Source organism: Rhipicephalus sanguineus, unplaced genomic scaffold (genome assembly GCF_013339695.2).
Source record: "Rhipicephalus sanguineus isolate Rsan-2018 unplaced genomic scaffold, BIME_Rsan_1.4 Seq271, whole genome shotgun sequence".
Taxonomy (NCBI): Eukaryota; Metazoa; Arthropoda; class Arachnida; order Ixodida; family Ixodidae; genus Rhipicephalus; species Rhipicephalus sanguineus.
In genome coordinates this window covers 7,029-27,558 of record NW_023614913.1, presented here as the reverse complement: position 1 = coordinate 27,558, position 20,530 = coordinate 7,029, and the positions used below count along the sequence as shown (strand labels likewise).

The window sequence follows — 20,530 nt, the reverse complement described above, 5'->3', positions numbered from 1 at the left end:
CAGGCGTGGCATTGCCCCCCTCTGAAAAAAGAATCGTCCGGATGCTTGTGACAGAACATTTAAGAACAAGTGCATACACAAATAAATTGCAACAATCAATAGGTACAAGCAAAATTACAATAATAAAGCAAAAGGTACACTCCTAAGGTTCGCTAACGCGCATAAAACGACTTAAGGCGTACGACATGGACGACTTCAGATCGTGCACGGCGCCTTTGAGAGCTCGTAATGCCGTCCGGGATAACCTCGTAGTCTAGAGCGCCTAGACGTCGAAGCACCTTGTATGGCCCGAAGTATCGCCGAAGAAGCTTCTCGCTAAGTCCCCGACGGCGTATCCGCGTCCAAACCCACACACGGTCACCGCGTTGGTATTCCATGTGGCGTCGCCAAAGATTATAGTGGCGGCTGTCGACCCCCTGCCCTCGAGCTGTCGAGCTTCTTCGTCGCGTTGAAAATAGGCAGCGACGCCGAGATTGTCTTCGTCGGTGGCCGTTGGTAGCATTGCGTTGAGCGTCATTGCTGGGCTCCTCCGTAGACCAAGGTGTAAGGTGTCACCTGCGTCGTTTCTTGCACAGCGGTGTTGTATGCGAAGGTCACGTACGGAAGGATGGCATCCCATGTCTTGTGCTCGGCGTCAACGTACATGGCCAGCATTTCGGCGATGGTCTAATTTAGCCGCTCGGTGAGGCCATTGGTCTGAGGGTGGTAGGCTGTGGTCCGGCGGTGGCATGTCTGGCTGTACCTCAAGATCGCCTGAGTTAGCTCAGCACTAAACGTCGTACCTCTATCGGTGATGAGGACCTCTGGGCGCCATGACGCAGAACGATGTCTTCAACGAAGAACTTCGCTACCTCGGCGGCACTGCCTCTAGGTAGGGCCTTTCTTTCGGCGTAGCCGGTCAGGTAGTCGGTAGCTACGACGATCCACTTATTACCACTAGTGGACGTTGGGAACGTCCCCAGGAGGTCCATCCCGATCTGCGCGAACGGCCGCCGAGGTGGCTCGATCGGCTGAAGAAAGTCCGCTGGTCTTGTTGGAGGTGTCTTGCGTCGCTGGCAGTCTCGGCATGTCCTTACGTAGCGAGTGACGTCGGCGGCAAGGCGCGGCCGGTAGTACTCTTCCTGTATTCTTGCCAGCGTTCGGGAAACACCGAGGTGTCCTGCTGTCGGGTCGTCGTACAGGTCCTGGAGGACTTCTGGTCGCAATTAAGAAGGCACGACGAGAAGGTACTTGGCTCGCTGTGGTGAGAAGTTATTTTTTTTGGATAACGGCCGTTGCGTAAAAAAAACGACGCTAGTGCTCGCTTGAACACTTTCGGAACGACGGCGTTCTTGCCCTCGAGGTATTTCATAAGGCCTCTCAGTTCCGGGTCGGATCGCTGTTTTTCAGCGAAGTCGCCGGTACTTAGGGTTCCCAAGAAGTAGTCATCATCCTGATGACTACTTCTTGGGCGGCGGGTCCACGGGCGCACGAGACAGGCAGTCGGCGTCAGAGTGCTGCAACTTCGGAAGAAGTTGCCATATTCACGAGCGGCTCCATGCCTCGAGACATTCCTGCTTTGCCCATTTGACCAGCAGGTCAAGCATGAGTTTTCTACCGCATTAAAGCCTTTAAGTTCTTTACCGAAGGCGTTTGCCTCTTCAAAGTGGTGCCGAAACCCCCGGGAGCCATCCAACGACGGCATCCACAGCAACCGAGGGCAGACAAGCGTCTGATTACCATCTCGACCGGCCAATCGTCCAGACTGCCACGATTCAACCGACCACCGTCATGGACTCGCTTAAAGGCAAGCGCAAAGCTCATCGCACCCTTTTAACTAAGCTAATAAATGAAATCGAGGAGACTGTTTGAAATGACGGAGCAAGCTTGCATGATCTTCAGGTACTCGCAGACGGGTTGGACGGTATCACCTGCGAGCTGAAATCTATTGATCGGTAGATAGAGCCGCATTTAACGGGCACCGACTGTGAGCAAGAATTCCTTCGTGCTGCCGAGTACATAGGCAAGGCTGTTACTCGTCCAAACTGAATTACTGGATTCTGCAGTTGCAGCCATCGGCAGAACCTGCACCGCCAAACCTAAACTCTACCTCGGCGGATACACCGACTTCTAGTCACAGCATAAGGCTTCCTCGCCTGTAACTTTTGAAGTTTAACGGAACGCCTCGCAACTGGCCTCCATTTTGGAAACAGCCGTAGTCCACGAGAACCCGGCTTTGACGGGTGTAGACAAGTTTGCCTATTTGCGATCAGCGCTGACAGGCCCCGCCGCTGCTGCTATCGCCGGACTGCCTGCAAGTTCGAGGTGTTACCTAGATGCACGGGCCATCCGCATTGCTCGATTCGCTAAGGAAGATATCATTGTCAAAGACCACGTCGAGCACCTCATCGACTCACAACCCGTTCGGTCAAAAGCAGATGTACGCGGATTGCGTCGCTTGTATGAGGACATCGAGGCTAATATTCGTGGCCTCCGGGCATTGAAGATTACAGAGGAGCCGTTCTCAACCATTCTACAACCGATCATCCTCCGAAGTCTACCACGAGAGTTGGTCCTCGAGTACTACCGGCGTGGCGAACAAATCAATGAACACCCGTCGTCTTGCGGAAACAACGCAGTATGTGAGCACGTCTTCCGCATCGCAGAGCAGCCTACGATCTCTGCTTTACTAATCAACAGAGAAGCGGAAGCACGAGAACGCTGCGAGTCCTGGAGCTTTGAAACAGACCGAAACAAGCGAGCTAAACAAACTGAAACAAGCAGATCATACCAGAAGCCGTTCAAATCGAGCATGTCGAAACAAATAGCACAGACTTCAGAGTACCACACACGAACTGTCTCTTTCTTCCGTAACAGCGAGGAACATGCTACCGAACATTGCAAGGCTGCGCTTACCATCACAGACAAGAAGAGCAAGCTTCAGCAAAATGGGCGCTACTTCAGATGTAAATTGAAATCTCATCTGGCGAAGGATTGCCACACAAAGGTCAGCTACCTTAAATGTCATCGACGACACGCGACTACCATGTGCGAGCCAAGCGTCGTGGGTTCCAATTATGAGAGTGCGGCCACACCCCTTCAGACACCAGCGGTCACGGGACAACGACTGATATACCTTCAAACAGCGATCGTACATGTGTCTTCCGGTCGGACAAGTGCTGTCGCACGCATTCTTTTTGACGGTGGAAGTGAGAGAACGCTCGTGACAAGCCGACTTGCGAAACGACTCAAGTGCAAAACGGCAGGCCACGAAAATTTGTCAGCGGGATCCTTCGGCGGCCATAACAACAAGCGAAGCTTCCGAAAGGTTACGCTGCACTTCCAGGGCACAAATGAAGTCTCAAGATACAGCATAGATGCACTTGTCATTGAGAACATTTGCAATCAACCGGTTCCAGTACTTCAAGGCAGGACCTGAAAGAAATGTCAAACCACGGCCTTATAATTGCTGGTTTCGACTTGCCAGCGAGTCGCGTTAACGAGAGGTCCATAGAGCTTCTAATCGGAGCCGACCGCTACTGGGAACTTGGGACAGGCCAAACACAGTCCTTAAACCAAGGTTTAAGGGCAGTGGAAACAGTTTTTGGCTGGATAGTTCATGGTCCAGCGACAACCGACTTGACAGAGCTGTGCATGGAAGCCATGGTTCTGAATGTACAAGCTGGCTCTAAACACGACGCAATCGAAACGTTTTGGAATGCTGACTCCATGGGAATGGAATCACCACAGAACGAGGACGATCATGTTCTGACATATTTTAAGGAGACCGTCAACCAAGTGAATGGTCGCTTGAAGTAAGACTTCCGTGGTAGACGGATATTCTACGCGATGACAACAAGGCCGCAGCACAAAGGCGGCTAAGTCAGATGACAAGGAGGCTTCTTCGAAACTCTGAGTTATTGACAACGTATCACGCGGCCATCTCCAAGTACGCCAATGATAATATGGCCGAAGTGGTCCACGACACGGTAATCGCAAAAGGCCCGATATATTATATGCCTCACCACGCCGGGACCAAAGAAGACAGGTCAACGAAGACGTGTGTCGTCTTCGATGCTTCTTCACATGCAAAGGAGCATATTTTGCTCAACGACAGTCCCTACAGTGGGCCCAACCTGAACGCCGATCTAGCTAGCCTACTGTTAAGCTTTCGTCGCCACCGCATCGCTCTAGTAGCCGACATACTGTTAAGCTTTCGTCGCCACCGCATCGCTCTAGTAGCCGACATTGAAAAGGGATTTCTGCAAATTTTGATCAAAGAAGATGATAGAGATGCCTTGCGATACCTGTGGTATGAGAAACTTGTCGTGCCTAACGAGTCGCTCGCAAGGGTGATCACTTTCCGGATGACACGCGTACCCTTCGGCACGGCTTCAAGCCCATTTCTTCTTGCGGCAACTATTCGGCATCATTTAGACAAGATGTGCACAGAGCACCGTGCTACCGTCGCAAAGATGCAAGATTGCGTCTATGTTGATATAATCACTGGAGCCGACAACGTCGATGAAGCTATCAAGCTCTGCGCAGAAGCAACGAAAATATTTGCTGCCGCTGCCATGAAACTTCATAAATGGGCATCAAACGAACTAGGTGTTCTCAAGCACGTGCAGTTGAAGCAAGGTTGTGATGAGCTTCCCGTCAGCGAACCACTACGTGTTTTCAAGGTTCTTGGCTTGGTTTGGCATCCCGATACCGATAACCTATCATTTTCCCCTGGACCTTTCTCGACTTTGTTAAATCCAGAACTGACACCAAGCCCTTTTTATTGCAAGCAACCGCAAGACTGTACGACCCACTGGGATATCTAACCCCGTTCACTATCAGAGCCAAGATTGCTTTCAGTACATCTGGAAGCTCAATGTCGAGTGGGACGCTGTTCTTCGACTTTCACTCCTGAATGAATGGAAAAGGTGGTGTGATGACCTCCCTATTCTCTACTGAATCGAGCTACCTTGCTTCTACCTGCACGATTTGGCACCACAGGTTAAGAACAGCACGCTTCACATGTTTGCTGATGCAAGCCCATCCGCTTACGGCGCAGTCGCCTACCTGTGCACCTTTGATTATCAAGAAGGATCTTATTCCACAATCATCTTTTGCAAGGCTCGCATAGCCCCAATCAAAGAATTAACCCTGGCCAGATTAGAGCTTCTTGCTTGCTTAATCGCATCAAGACTGTACGAGCACGTCAATCGGTCCATCCCTAACTCCTTCAACAGCATGTACATGTGGACACACTCTATGATAGCGCTTCACTGGATAAGAGGCGACAGCCTTCGTTCGAAACAATTCGTACGATACCGCGTGGACGAGATTCAAGCTGCTACAAACACAAAGTGGTGGAACTGTAGCGAAGCGTTGGAAGTTTGTAATGGGTCGCCCTCTCGAGCGCTTTCTAGTGGGTCGTCCCCTTCGGCTCTTCTATGACAGCACGCTCCTCGCGCTCGGAGTCCGCGCTCTGTCTTGACTCTCGCCGTTGTGCTTCGTCGACTAGTGCCGTCAGTAAACGCCTTTATAATTTGGTGGAGAGTGCCTTTATAATTGGTGGAGAGAACCATAGCCCAGGGAGGGAAAACCTTGCAGATATGATCACCAGAGGATCAAATGCTGAGCAGCTCGCGTCGTCAGAATTGTGGTGGGATGGACTTTCGTGGTTACTTAAAGGCACCGAATACTGGCCACAGCAAGTTAGAATAATTTCGGACCTATCGACCAAAGAGGACGGACAACCATGCCACATAGACGTGCACGAAGCACTGACTACACTGACTACGACATCACAGTTAACGCAACCGATTAATCCGGTCGCGAATTACAGTTCCATCACTCGTGTACACCGGACAACTGCCTGGGTCTTGCGATTCGTCAACAAACTGAAGCATGACAACAGTGCAATAGGATTTTTCAAATCCCACGAAATAGCGAACGCTGAGATGTACTGGACGCGCCAAGTCCAAGCAGAAGCCTTTTCGGAAGAGATAAGGGCAATTCGAGGAGGCGAGCAGCCCTCCCTGACGTCATCTTTGCGCAATACCGGGACTTTCCTAGACGACACCGGAATTTCACGCGTGACAGGACGTCTTCACTACAGTCAAAAACCTTATTCCGAGCGACACCCGATCATTCTTCAGAAAATAATCACAGTATATCCACGGAGTAAATGATGATGAGTGGACGAAGCTGCGGAGGTTCATCGGTAAACCGTGAATCTTCCGTGAATTCTGCCCAATACATCATAACCGACGTGAGATCGGGCGCGTTTATACTAAAGGTTCGATGAGAGTTATGACGACTTGCAGCTCACTTTGATTTTACATGTACGCTGTGAATTTTCATTGTTTAGAAAACCATTGCTTTAGAAAACATCTAGCGTCTTTCGTTAAGCAGCTGGCGTCTTTTCGTTTTGCTTTAGAAACATCTGGCGTCGTTTCGTTTTGCTTTTAGAAAATATCTGGCGTCTTTCGTTGGTATATTTCATCAATCAACGGCGTTTTGAACAAAATTTTTATTGTTTAATGACGCACAGGAGAAATCTCACCAGGCGCTACCTTGGGGGTAAACAATGGCTGCTAATGGGAATGAGAGACAGAAGAAGGCGGCTTTTAGCTAACACTCACACTTCTACTTCTACTAACGTTTCCTACTGGAACATGCCAATGGCTGCTAATGGGGAATGAGAGACAGAAGAATTCGGCTTTTAGTTAACGCGCGCGCTGCGAATTTTTTATTGTTCAACAACGCACAGGAGAAATCTCCCACCGGCACCACATTGGAGGTCAAGATCTGGTACTAGCGTTAAGACTGGTTGCGCACTACGACGGGGACGAACGGGTGCCGCTTTAAGGAGCTTCGCCCCCAAAACACATCGTTACTCGAAACTCATAGTTTCTCAGCACTATCGTAAACTCCTGCACGCTGCTGTACGAGACACGCTCGTCGACTTACGGGAACAGTTTTGCAATCTGCAAGCACGACAGCTTGTCAAGAATGTCATCAAGGAATGTGTGGTGTGTCGTCGTCAACAGGCAAAACCATTTCAGGAACAAACCCCTCCTTTACCTCCCAACAGATTAAATGCAGCCGAACCATATCAAGTTGTGGGATTGACTTCGCAGGACCGTTATTAGTCAAGGTCAGGCGATCGTTCAAGAAGTGTACATAGCACTCTTCTCCTGCGCGGTCGTCAGAGCTATTCATCTTGAACTGGTTGAAGACATGTCTGCTTCCAGCTTTCTGCCCGCCTTTCGCGTTTCGTGTCCCGAAGAGGATTTCCTGCGACCGTACACTCCGACAACGCTCTCACGTTCAAACGAAGCAAGAAAGAACTGCTCAACCTCTGGAAAAGCATACTGTCGGAAGAAGTCGCGAATTCCTTTGCAAACAGCAAGATGCACCTTGGTGGGGAGGATTCTATGAACATCTAGTCAGATCCGTCAAGCTAGCCTTGAGAAAACCGTCGGACAGCATAGTCTCACGAAAGAAGAACTTGTCACGACTCTAACGGAAGTTGGGGCCGTGCTGAACTCCAGGCCAATAACGTACATTTACAGTGACGTTCGAGACCCGGAACCCCTCGCACTGGCGCATTCATCACAGGAAAACGCCTGGTCTCGATTCCAAGCCCGAAGTCGTCCGAGCTGCCCCCAGTGTCAACAAACCAACTCAACCATTACGGAAGTACAGACAGAGCAATCTAGAAGATTTTTGGCAACGATGGGAAAAAGAATAGCTTCAAGAATTACGATCATCCCGTCAGCGCAAGCCAACTGCGGAAGTAAACATTGGAGATGTCCTACTTCTTGAAGACAGCCTACAACCGCGCCAACCGTGAAAGCCAGCCAGAGCGTTCTTTCGTCGAAACTCGGTACGGGCTCTGACGGAGTGGTCGGGCACTTTCTTCTGTTATGATGCGATATTTCGCGACTGGGGTCTGTCGAATTCTGGACGACGACGAGAAGCAGTCCTTGAACTGTAAGCAGGGCTTTTAGCTGGTCTTGCTTGTGCTTCGGGAGGCTCGGGTTGACGTCGAAATCGGGTTGGGTTCGTCGATCCGTTGAAGCAGTTTCGGTAGCATCGAAGAGCGCGAAATCATGGCTGGCGTGCACGAATTCGTGGATGTAGGTGATCGTCGTACCAATGATGAGTGCCTATATTCGTGCTGAAGTTTGTCAGCACCTTTGCTTTGCCATCACGCAGCTCGGCTATGCCTCGTGCGACGCAAATCTGACGGTTCTGAAATAGGTGCTGATCGCCCTCGATGACACCTTCAAGGTCTGCGGGTTCATCGGTGCCGACGGAAATGATGATGCTGGAGATAGGCGGAATGGTGACGTGTTCTTCTATCACATTCAATACGGGGTTTCCTGGCGTCGTGTGTGGTGGCAGGGCTTTTTCTGAGGTTAGTGTTATTGACTCAGACCTCAGATCGATGACGGCTCCGTGGTGGCTTAGGAAGTCGATCCGAAGTATCACATCCCTGGAGCAATGCTGTAAGATAACAAAGCTCGCAGGATAAGTCCGGTTATTGATGGTGACCCTAGTGGCAGACTCCAGCCGGAGTTATTAGATGGCCCCCAGCGGTACCGATTTCTTGGCCTTGGTACAGCAACCGCACCTCCATCGGTTGCTGCCCTTAGTTTCCCGGATACGGGCTAGGCGACCGGCCCCGGTTTGGGCCAGTGCGCTGTCGACGGTGCGGTGATATGTAGTGGCCGGGTGACGGCGAGCGGGAAGGTCGTCGTTCGTGCCATTGTGTTCTGGTCAGGTAGTCGTCGATGTCGCGAGGCCGTTCGCCTGGCTGCGGGCGCGGCGTGTTGACGGCGAATCCGCGTAGCCCCATTTGTCGGTACTGGCAGCGGCGGTACGTGTGGCCGGCCTCCCCGCAGTGGCAGCAGAGCGGGCGGTTGTCAGGGGCGCGCCAAACGTCGGTCTTCCTTAGCGAGTAGCGCGGGGCATAGCGCTGGGCGAAGGAGGACGGTAGGTCATCGGTGGTGGTGGCGGCGGCGGCATCTGGCGGCCGAACTGCTGTGGCGGCGCAGCGTCTTGACGTGGGCGAGGAGGGGGGTGGCGTTGCGTCGGACTTGCATTGCTTGCAGCTGCGGCGGTGCCGGCAGACGAACACCCAGTGACTGTTCGATTTCCTCGCGTACAACGTCAGCAATCAACGTCACTTCGGGCTGTGCAAAAGGTGCGAGCTTTCGCAGTCCTCACGCACGATGGCTCGGATCGTTTCGCGCAAGTCGTCGGAGCCGATGGCATGAACGGCTGCGCTGTCTTGAAATTCGCGCGATTGTACTGCCGTGTGCGCATCTCGAGCGTCTTCTCGATGGTTGTTGCCTCCGAGAGGAATTTGGATAGTCTTGGGTCGGTTTCTCATCAGTCCGACGAACAGCTCCTGCTTGACTCCTTGCATGAGGAAGCGAACATTCTTTTCCTCGCGCATGTCAGGGTCAGCATGGCGGAAGAGTCAGTTCATCTCTTCTGCGAAGGTTGTCACCTTTTCGTTAGGGAGCTGCACCCGTATTTCCAGTAATGCGGCGGCCCGTTCCTTTCGCACGACGCTTCTGAACGTTTCCAGGAAAGCGCTGCGAAAGATGTCCCAGGTTCGAAGAGTGGATTCCCGATTTTCCAACCAAGTCCTTGCCGCGTCTTCCAGGTAAAAGTACACGTGGCGCAGCCTGTCCTCAGTGTTCCAGTTGGTAAATGCTGAGACCCTTTCGAACGCTTCCAGCCAAGCTTCGGTGTCATCGCTTGGCGATCCATGGAAGGTAGGCGGCTCTCTTGGCGGCATCATCACGACATGCAGGGCACACTGCGGCTGTCATCGTGCCCGTTGTCTTCGTCGCCGTGGCTCTTGGCTTGTCCGTTAGGAGTCCAAATTGAGGGGGTAGTCCTTTGAGTCTCTGGCTTGCTCGACTGTCGTTGATGGTGTCGGTGTCTTCTTCGCGAGCGCGGCTGGGTTCACGGCTTGACGGGGGCGTCCGGATCTGAACGTACCCAGCACTCTCACCAGATGTCACGTGGTCGTGACATCGACGAAGACAACAGTCAGCGCGTCAGAGATGAAACTTTTTATTTGGCCGAACTTGCGGCCGGGAAACTGAAAGTCAAACTACAGCATACACTGCTGCGAACAGGGCGTCGACCGTCGATCAACTGACAAGCGGTGAAGTGCGTCGGCATTTATACATAAGACGTCCAATATTTCTAGGTTATCGCTGGTGTTGTCGCGCAAGGTCTAGAATGAGCTCGAGTGTCGCGTCTGCGCGAAATCTTGAAAACCATCTACAATAATCGCGAAGCTTCTCGAACAATGATGTGCGGTTGCGCTGAGCGTTGCTGACAGTCTTTGCTGGTCAAATCCGAATACATCAAAATGAAGCATGAAGGGCGTGGCAATACGACAGTTTCCAGGGGCCCATTCACTATGTGTCTGTCGAAAGGAGATGTCCACTTCAATTTCGGCAGAGCGCATCAATACTTGAAAAAGCCGTGAGCCATGTGTGTCCCTCGCTCTTGACCACGTCGACGCACCGAACTCGCGACATTTCCCAGCGTAAGAAGAAAGTGGGCGATGTACATAAACATGTACTTGTCAACTCTGAACTTGCATATGAATGTGTCCCAGATGTTTGATAACGATGCATGGAATGCGTTCCGGCTTCACAGGTGCGTTAGACGAGCGACCGCACTGAATTCGATGGCTAACGCGATCAGGTTCATGCACGGGCCTCCGATATTTGCGCCCAAAAGGGAAACCTCTGGGGGCTGCGTTCGTTGCGTGAAGCGCATTCCGTCCCTCGCATGTGTGCCGAAAGTAATGAAAGCTTTGACGTCAAGATGACGCTGCAGAAGAAGAACGGAAATAGCGCCGGCTGAAATGACACAGTCCATTTCATGAACACATGGAGAAGAGCTCCCCCGCGAAATGATGTGTCTGTCATGTCCAGATTCCCCGTTCGAGTTAAAAGAAAAGACTAGTCCAGACTTGCGAATCCGCCGCCTACGAGGCGGAATGCTCCTGTCGGCAAAACACAGCGTCGTTTGCACCGCAAGCAAACGCGCAGCCGGACTAAAGCCCCTTGTTAGAAAGTAGCGACACTCTCCTCCGCGCGCGCGTTTTCCTCCTCAATTCTCCTCGGATTTCCCCTCCCCTGGCCGGCGCGGTGCGCACGGCACGCTGAAACCCTCCAGTTGCTCGTCACAGCCGCATCAGAAGCACTGCGCGCGCTTGTTTTATTCGGCCCGTTGAAGCATTCAATGAGAATCTGTCCCTTAAAAAGCGTTGTGAAAGGAGGGCTTCCGATAGAACATAATGACAAATATTTTTCTAGACGCTTCGATAATACAAGCGGATGCGCTTTGAAAAAAAATGAGTATACCAACTGGCGGCAGAGCGGTTTACTTCTCCGTCGCTGCTTCGGCTGTTCGTAAGCGGAGGTGTGTTAAGCGCATATAATGCAAGCAGCTTAAAGTATAGTCGAGAATTTCGTTCCTAATTGTTGTCTTGATGAGCTCAAAGAAGGTAGCCAAGAAGAAATGTGGTGGTTTACTTGAATTGGTCGAGGTGAGTGGGCCCGAAACATTTTTGTGCCAATGCCCGCTGTCAGACACGTACGCACGCACATATGTACACACACACGCACACACGCGATACAGGCACGCACGCACGCACATACACACGCGCCTACACACGCGATACACACTCACACGCACATACACACGCGATACAGACACACACGCACTATACACACGCGCGCACACGCGATAGACACGCACGCACATACATACCCACGCACGTACACACGCGATACAGACACACACACCACATACATACACACGCGCATTTACAAGCGATACAGACACGCATGTGGCATGCACACGCGATACAGACACGCACGCACATACATACATACGCACGCGTACAGGCACGCACGCCGCCCGTACATACATACACATTTACATACATACAGACGCGATTACACACCCACATACATACACACGCGCGAATATACACAAGTGCACGCACGCACAGGCGCACACATACAGTTACACATATACGTTGTCGCGCAGCGACACAGGCGCGAAGAGATACACAAACGCACGCACACGATGGCGCGCACATGCACAAACCTACGCACATGCAGACGGACACATGTACCCACACACACGCAAACACGTGCGCACACGCACCTACACACGCAAGCGCACACATGCACAAACACAAACACGCATGCACCCGCACACACACGCCTGGAGGGTTCACGCCTGGAGGGTTCATGGTGCGCGAGCAACTAAAAGCGCGCGAAGTTTGCTTGCGCGCGCTTTTCCTGACGTCAAGGTCACCTGACTGGGGTATCGCGCGTCGCAGCCACTCAGCGTTGCGGATGCGCCGGCTTCACGAAAGAGAGGGCCAAAAAAGAGGAGGTTGACGGCGCGGCGTGGCGCGGCGGCGCGGATAAAACAGCGCCGCTACTTTCCAAAATCAAGGGGCTTTAAGCCGGACAACCATATTGCGCCATCTACCGAGTAAACCATCAAGCATGGTTGAGCGCGGGATGGATTCGCAGTCGCCTGGATGTTGTCGCGGCTCGCACCTACGTCATATTTCAATTTTGCGGGTCCTCAACGCTGCTATGTACGACCTTGCTCGTTGCAACGTTCTTTGCGACTAGGGCGTTAAAGGCAGCTACATCGCAATGCTCAAACTGGTGTTCGCTATATCAGAAACAAAGCAACATAGACAGCAGAACTCATACTTACCAGTCAATCCAAGCTCGTTGCTAGTTTTATTCCACAAATCGTCATTCAGTAAACTGCCGTTGTGCTTCGGGTGGCGTTTGTCGTAAAGGACTGGGTAGCTCCGCACCATTTCGATTAGCGTTTCCGCTATGTCGATGTTGTTCGACTGCGAAGTGACGAGCGTGTCGGACTTGGTCACCATTTTTTCAAATTCATTGACTAGCGTTCCTATTGGTCCGCGGCGAGCGGATCCGGCGGCGGTTGCCGCAAAAGTCCGTCCGGGAGGGATCGGCGTGGAGAGGGCCCATTCGGGCAATCTCGCCACCGCCGAACCAGATTCTGCGGCTCTCCGGTCGTCGGAATGCTCACTGTGAACGAGCCATAACGGCGGCGCGCCACAACTCTGGCGCGGCGGCGGCGTAATTACTGTTGGAACTTCGGCGGCAGCGCGAGCGGCGTGAGCAGACAGGCGGCGGTGGCGCGGCGGCGCACAGGTCTCCTTCGGCTACAAGAACTATTTTGCAGTATCTCACAAAGGTATATGTGAAGCAGTCATGCATTAAAAGCTTCGAAGTTTCTTCCAACAACGCTTACGACGACAAGTGCTAGACTTAATAACGACAGACACGTAGAAGCGTAGTGAGCGAAGAAGTCTCCGCTAGACTTAATACCGACAGAATAACGAAAGATAGCGCCGGCTTTGCCGAGTGCCGCCGACGTGCAGTTCTTGCGCGCAGCGCGGCGCGCCTTCAGTACTGGGCTACTGTAGCGCCGCCGCTACGGTCGATGCAGAAGGCATCAGGAACCACACGACAGTTGTAGTACACTCTAATTGTGATAACACGCATGCCATTTGTCGGCGTAGCTTTCCCTTCTTCCTTTCTACTGGAAGTTGTGTGTGGGATTTACCCAATTTGTGTGGCGCATACCCGTTTATGATGCCCGCTAGCGCTGCCACGGATCCAAGATATTAAATGCTCGATGAAGAACAGCTTCGCTCTTAAGACACTGTGTTTTATTCCTTATACCCACGGATTTTCGCACCGCTTGAAGAACGCGGCCATGCGACACGACGTCGACGTGGTTTTCTCAACGAACAATAAGCTCAGTGCTATATCTCGTGTTTTACAGAAGCACCTTGAACTAAGGAGCGTGCAAAACGCACTCGATGCAAAACAAATATGGCATGCAGTTTGTGGCCTGTAAACAGGGAGCTGTGTACCACATTCCTTTCGTGTGTGGACGGTGTATACTATTGCACAGTAGGAGCGGTGTTTGAATGTAAGGCTTAGAGAGCACCACGGCTCGCTTAAAAACACGGCGTATTCCTACCTTGCGCTACGTACCGTGATTGCGGATGTTAACCTGTGCTATTTGACATTTCTGTCAATTTGAGACACGAATAAATTTACACGGGAAATCGCAGGAGCCTTTGTAATAAAAAATAGGCGAGGCACCTGACAGCCAACCATTTCTGAGTCTGCAGGATAGCGAATTTAATCTATTGCAGAAACCTGGCGTCATACCACAGTCACCTTGTCATTTGTGGACGTTTTGCGAGCTGTCTGCGGAAGTGTGCACACATGTGCGCCACGAAATGTGGTTTTCTTTTCCGCTTTTTTTTTTCTTCTGTAATAAATTCAGTTTCAAGTCAGCACTCGTGTTGCCTGCTCTATTTCATCTGTCCTTGTTTTTTCGGCGCTGTGAAGTTATTCCATCATGCCATACAAACTCGCCCAAGCTTCTCTGCTTCTAGACTCATGACGTACCGTGCAAAGCATTTTATTTCTTCTTAGGCAGCCTTACGGCCTTACCTACGGAGCCCTTAGGCAGCCCCTTAGGGCTGCCTAAGGGCTCCGTAGGGCGACGTAGTACATATTGAAGGCGTGGTTGCAAACACGTGTGCTTGAAAGAAATGGTTACGCGCGGCGACTAGACTTCTCCATTTAACCAAACATTGAAGTCTGGACAAAGAATGAATCAGTGTTTCCTCATGTTTAGTTCATGTTCATGTTTAGTGGGGCCGCGTTTGACGAATGTTAGAACAGACGTGAAACAGTTTGGTATTTAATTCCACAGATCACGCCACTGCCCAAAAAACCTGCAAAATTTATTATTTATTGAAAATCCTTTGTTTTAGGCACCGCTACTAGTAATTACGAGGCACTATTTGGCTCTACTAATATGCAATACTTTTTTTGTCAATTAGAGTGGAAACGAACAAAAAGTCAATTTCGATGGACCTGACAAGCAAAAAATTAGCTAACTTCACCGATGTGCTGTATATTTTCTAATGAACATAAGACAATTTTCTCTTCATAGAATCCTATAGACAAGGGCTTGCTGCTTGGTTATTTAGGATTTCAGAGTTTCAGCTTAGATAGTTTTGTCCCCTCGTCGGTAATGTGTGACCAAGTAGAGCCATAAATTGCCGAATGAAGTATTGATAATTCGTGAACTGTTTATTAGAACACAAAATAATTACGCGCAGACAATGAGTACATTGTAGCTTAGAAAACCTGTAAATATTCTTGGTGTGCATTGAAAAAAACACATTCACTCATAAACTTTCATTCCTTTTGACCATTTTCACTGAAGCGTACATGAATTTCTAATTGCTTTATGCACAGTATCTCTTCAGATAAACATTGCAAAGCATGTGCTTAAAAGGCACAGGCGATTTCATTTTGTTATGTTGAACAGATTCGCCGCACTCGCAGTACTACGCAAGCTTCCACAGCGCTGTGTTTTTGCTCACACTGTTTTTATTGCCACCAGACAATGCTTCAGTCTAGGAGATAATGCTAGGCGTAACTGGAAAGCGCAGAACGCAAGCTTTCTAATGCAACAGATCACATCTATACAATAAGCACAGCAAGCTGGCACAGTACGCCAGTGAACAATGACTAAAACGCGGAGCACGTGCCGCTGGAGTGGGACCTTAACGGACCTTTTTTGGGTAGTTAATCTGTGCATGCGTACACTAGGCACGCGCTATGATTTTCGGTGGCCAAAACGCGACGAGTGGTGCGGACTAAGCGATATCTAGTGTCACGAACTTGCATATTTTTCCCCCCGTGAAAGACGCAATGCAGGCGTCCGAGATTGTCTACTGGGGCGCGGCGCACGATTTCGGAGGCCAAGGGCCACCACTTTCAACTTGGGTGATCTACACGGCAGCTGCAGTTAGGACCCGGACAAAGCCTATTCCCTGCTCCGACAGGACACGTGCGAGTGCTTCGCTTGGTGCCCTGAACGTAGGGAATGCACATCCGTACACGCTTAGGAAGGAGAGGGTGTGCATTCAAAGCATTTTCAAGGAAGACTTTTGAGTAGCCGTTCTTTAAAAAGTTTCATCTGATCTTCGGCTCCACACTCTTTCGCTTAGCCTCCGAAGAACAAACCCTGCGGGCACGGGTCAATAATGACGATACTGCCGCTGCTTTATGGTGGAAATGGTGGTTGGAACTAGCGTCGAGGTAAATGCAAATTACCTGGAACAAAGGCTTGCAGCAACAGGCGTGACGATATGCAGATAGGCGCAAAAGCTTGTAGGCACTCAATGTCATTTACGTGCTTGCTTTTTCGCACTTTACTTCAAAGTGCATGTCAACTAACCGACTGTCCTTGTTGGCTCGGACTTTGCTTGGTTGAGTTGTTTGCTTCGCTTTATTTTTTGGCGCTGAAATATATGTACTTCTTCACGCGTGATACAGCACTCAGTTGTTAGATAGCGTTGAGTCTTATTTGCTTTCGTCGCTCGCGTGCTACTCTGAAAACAATATGATGTTCTCACATAAGGCCACAAGGTACCCTTCGACCAACAACCACAGTGCGAAAGCGTACGTTAATTGAGGGATATCAGCGTTCAAATGAAAACGGCACCTTCAGTAACGAGCTGAAGGAGCAAATAATAGACTGACTTTTTCTAGTGAACACAAATCACTTCACGTTACAAGCGACCTTACAGGATAACTGCGACTCAATTTTAGCGTTAGACCTAGGGGTTGTTTGTGTTCTTGTGTGTCGTTGCGTGTATTCCGAACAGACCGGTGTGTGTTCGCCAAAAAGTAGTGGATGCATTGGTTCACCAAGTAGCCGTGCTTCGCGCGTTAAAGGGGTAAACAAGCCTCAGGCCTGCTTGACATTTACGGTTGTTTGCGTGCGACGAAGGGGTAACGCTCTGTGGGTAGGCGCTAGCAGATTTTGTCTCATTTTGTTGCGAATATTTGCCTGTCGGTTTTCATCAGCGACGCAGGTCAAAGAAGACTACAGAGAGGCGCTGGTCAAAGGGCTTCCGTTCCCCATCCTGACTATAGCGGAGTACTTCAGCCAGGATATGGAAGGATTCTGCTGGGGCCGTCGCTACCGCCTCGCGGGGCACTACACTTTCGTCCTTCTCGGGTATGCTTCTGATTTCAAAACATAGGCTTTGTGCATAACCGCGAAATTGTTTTTGTGCAGAAGCGATGACAGCACGCGGACGACGATGTCTCTCAAAATAAAAGAAAACGAAGTAAAATAGACCGGCTTGATTGGGAACGGCCGGGCTGTGTTATCGCTGGTCTGTTGGGGAAGCCCATCCGTTTTGAACTTCAAAACATAACCAACGTCCCTCGTAATGCAGTGACTGTAGCAGATGGAGAGCACTGTTCGCAGCCAGCAATCGCAGCTCAAGGTGAATCAGTTCCGGAAGAAAATCGATTCCGAGTTTTTAGAAAGGATAACTTCCTGGCGGCAAAAAAATTGTTCCTGCATCCGGGCTCCAGCCCGGGATCCACGATTTTCCGGAAAAGTCGCTCCGCGATTTTCCGGAAAAGTCGTTCCGGAAAGGTGGCTAAGCATTGACTGCACGAGGGCGAATTGATCGACAATTTCAAGTTGACGGAACTAGCGTCGCAAACAGGCGTTGGTACCGGAGTCGAACACCGCACTAAGCCTCTTTTTCCGTCAAAGGAGAAACTTTGCTTTATCTGAAAATCCCCATATATTTCCGTTTAGCTTCAAGTCGCAACAAGCGCATGGCCATTTTTCTTTTGCATATCTACACATTGCAGGATTCCCCAGAACTGATCTGGCACATTCAGTATCGTATTAGTATAATGCCTTTGGTCACATTTTACGAAATGTTCCGTCATCCCACATTTCGTGACGACCTACCAATCCTCAAGTCTCAGCACATATCCCATCACACTGAACATAGTGACAACGTTACCATCACATTTTCTAGCTCCAGTTCTTTTAAATACGAAGCATTTTTTAGGGAAGCTTTGGAACTTTGAACGTTTCTATCTATCTATCTATCTATCTATCTATCTATCTATCTATCTATCTATCTATCTCTATCTATCTATCTATCTATCTATCTATCTATCTATCTATCTATCTATCTATCTATCTATCTATCTATCTATCTATCTATCTATCTATCTATCTATCTATCTATCTATCCGCCTACGTCTAGGTGCTGTCATGATCATCTCCTTAACTTGGTGGAGACCAAAACTGGCATGGGAGGGTAAGAGGATCTGACAAATATGACTGACGGGTCATGACATGAATGACGTGAGAATCCTGTCGCGTACGTCTCTTTCCTCCAGACACGTGTGGCATATACCCGTTTACAAGGGGCGCGATCTACGGGTATGCGCCACAGGTGATTGATAGTTTATATCTACCCAGGAACAGCGAGAACAGACATTGGTAATTTAAATGCGAGAGCGTTAAGAAAAACCGACATCGGGAGCGTTGACTCGATGAATGGAAATAAAATAATTAGGATCCCAGCAGGAATCGAACCCAAACACTGTGCGAGGCAATAAGGTATTCTACCACAGAGCCATGCCAGGTCTCTAAACTGGTTTGGAAAAGCAGCCTATGCAGGCGTAATGGCGGTGCATTCTCAATTCTAGTTGTGCTGCTGGCTCCTCAATTTTACAAGAAAGCAATAAACATTACATATGTACTCCTCCGATACAGGCGTCTTACGAGATTAACGTCTGTGCTTCCAGTATTTTAGACGAACTTCTTGCTGCGCGAGAAGCGCATTCAATCGGACGAGCATCGTTGCGCATTCAATCGGACGAACACAGGAAGGAAGGACAGAGTAAACGGAAAGAGTAAGCGGAAACGGCTGGCGCCACTTTTATAGCTGAGTAATAAACATTACATTTGTATTTCTATGATTCAGCAAACTATATTGAAGCAGTGATTAGTGAAATGTACGTATGATATTCACATGATTGCGACATAAAGTGCACTTAGTTTCGATCATACTGACGTATGTACTCTAACATGAGGGTTGACGTTACGTCGCACCATAAGGTACCCCTTGAACGCTAGTGCTGTCGACATGCCTGGTAAGCCCCCGATGTGCACACAGCTACTACACTTACAAAACACATCGACCCACCTCGTAAAGCTTGGTTAAATACTATAAAGCACAGCATAGAGGTACTCGATGACTACTTCGCATGAAACCGATTCCCACAGCGCGTGAGAACTGCCGAACTACCAAATCGTAGATTGGAAGCACCATTTCGAAGGTATCGTAACAATTACTAATCACCATTTTTTCCAAGAAACAATATTTAATGTTGTACAATTAGCAAAAACTTTGGCATCATATGCTCACTATTGTAATTCTATCTACGCCCAGACACAGCTAACATTATATAATCCTGTGTTTTTGTGCGACACATACGTCATTTTCATGCGGCATTTCTCTTTTTATTTCTTTTAAGTTGCAACCTATCCCCTTCCTTGTGGCCATGAGCGCAAATAAAATGAAATGATATGAAAAAATTCAGCCAGTACCACGCCATTAAAACAATCGAAAACCGAAGCTGTAAGCGAGCGAGTGTGTGTGTTGGCTAGCGAGATCGCGTGCTGTGGGAATTCTGGCGCTAGGTTTAAAATGCGCACGCTTAAACCTGATTGGTCAAAACAAGATCATCTGACCTCCCGGTTCAAGTAATGACGTTTCAGCGAACGCCTCGCGTCGCGTGAGTTGTAGCCAGATCATGCGATGTCGTAAATCCACCGTTAGACTTGGAATGCGCGCCATTGCACCTCAAAGGGAGCTCAGATCACCTGCCGGCGCCGGCAATGGCGTTTCATCAAACGCCTCCTGTAGCCTGATTTGCCGCCGACATCAGCAGAATTCTGCCGAGTGTGCGCTGCTTGTTGTCTGCATCCCCCTCTTATGCACCCGAATGCCTACGTTTCTTCGCTCACTACGCTTCTACGCTCACTCGCATGTACATGCCGCTGCGGACTCCCACCTGGGCGCGTATCCAGCTTCTTCAATCGTCTGGCGTTGGCCAGATACACGCTTCCGATCGCGCTTCTGTCCATCCGAGTGAGCGTCTCACCGCATCTCTAGCCGTCGCCGTCTGCGTGTGTGCGTATGTGCCTAGTCTTCGCAGTCTCCGCTTCAAGCTCCGCGTCCCGATGAACGGTGCCACTGCCTTTTAGGAGCTTGCTCCTTGTGCTCGCGCCTTGTCCGTTGTCACCGGCGTGTACACTAGTTCTCAATGGTCCCGCCGGAGAGGTGTAGCTGCGCTCTCTCGGGTGATTTCAAGAATGCTCACTAGATGGCGCGCCGCCGCTCAAGGCAGCGCACAACACGCGCGGCGCATGCTCTAGTTAGATAGGTGACCGCTAGAGAGCCGCGCATCGCGTTTGGCGCTCGCGTTTGGCGCACTTCCTTTCACTTCGCCGGCAGCTCACTGAGTGAACACCCTTCGTTGCCGCTCCGCAGCATGAACACCCAGCCAAGGCTGCAGCG

At 50.2% G+C, this 20,530-nt stretch overlaps 1 protein-coding gene across 1 annotated transcript in view; it reads left to right on the top strand.

The window, feature by feature from the left end:
• LOC119376904 (dual oxidase maturation factor 1-like) overlaps nucleotides 1-17,145 on the top strand; it is a gene marked incomplete at its 3' end in the record, with an annotated part of 236,896 nt that extends 219,751 nt beyond the window's left edge. The window contains exon 5 of the mRNA XM_037646574.1: nucleotides 16,992-17,145. Coding sequence (XP_037502502.1) covers nucleotides 16,992-17,145 — 154 coding nt within the window. The remainder of the gene's footprint in view (nucleotides 1-16,991) is intronic.
• Nucleotides 17,146-20,530: the final 3,385 nt, after the last annotated feature.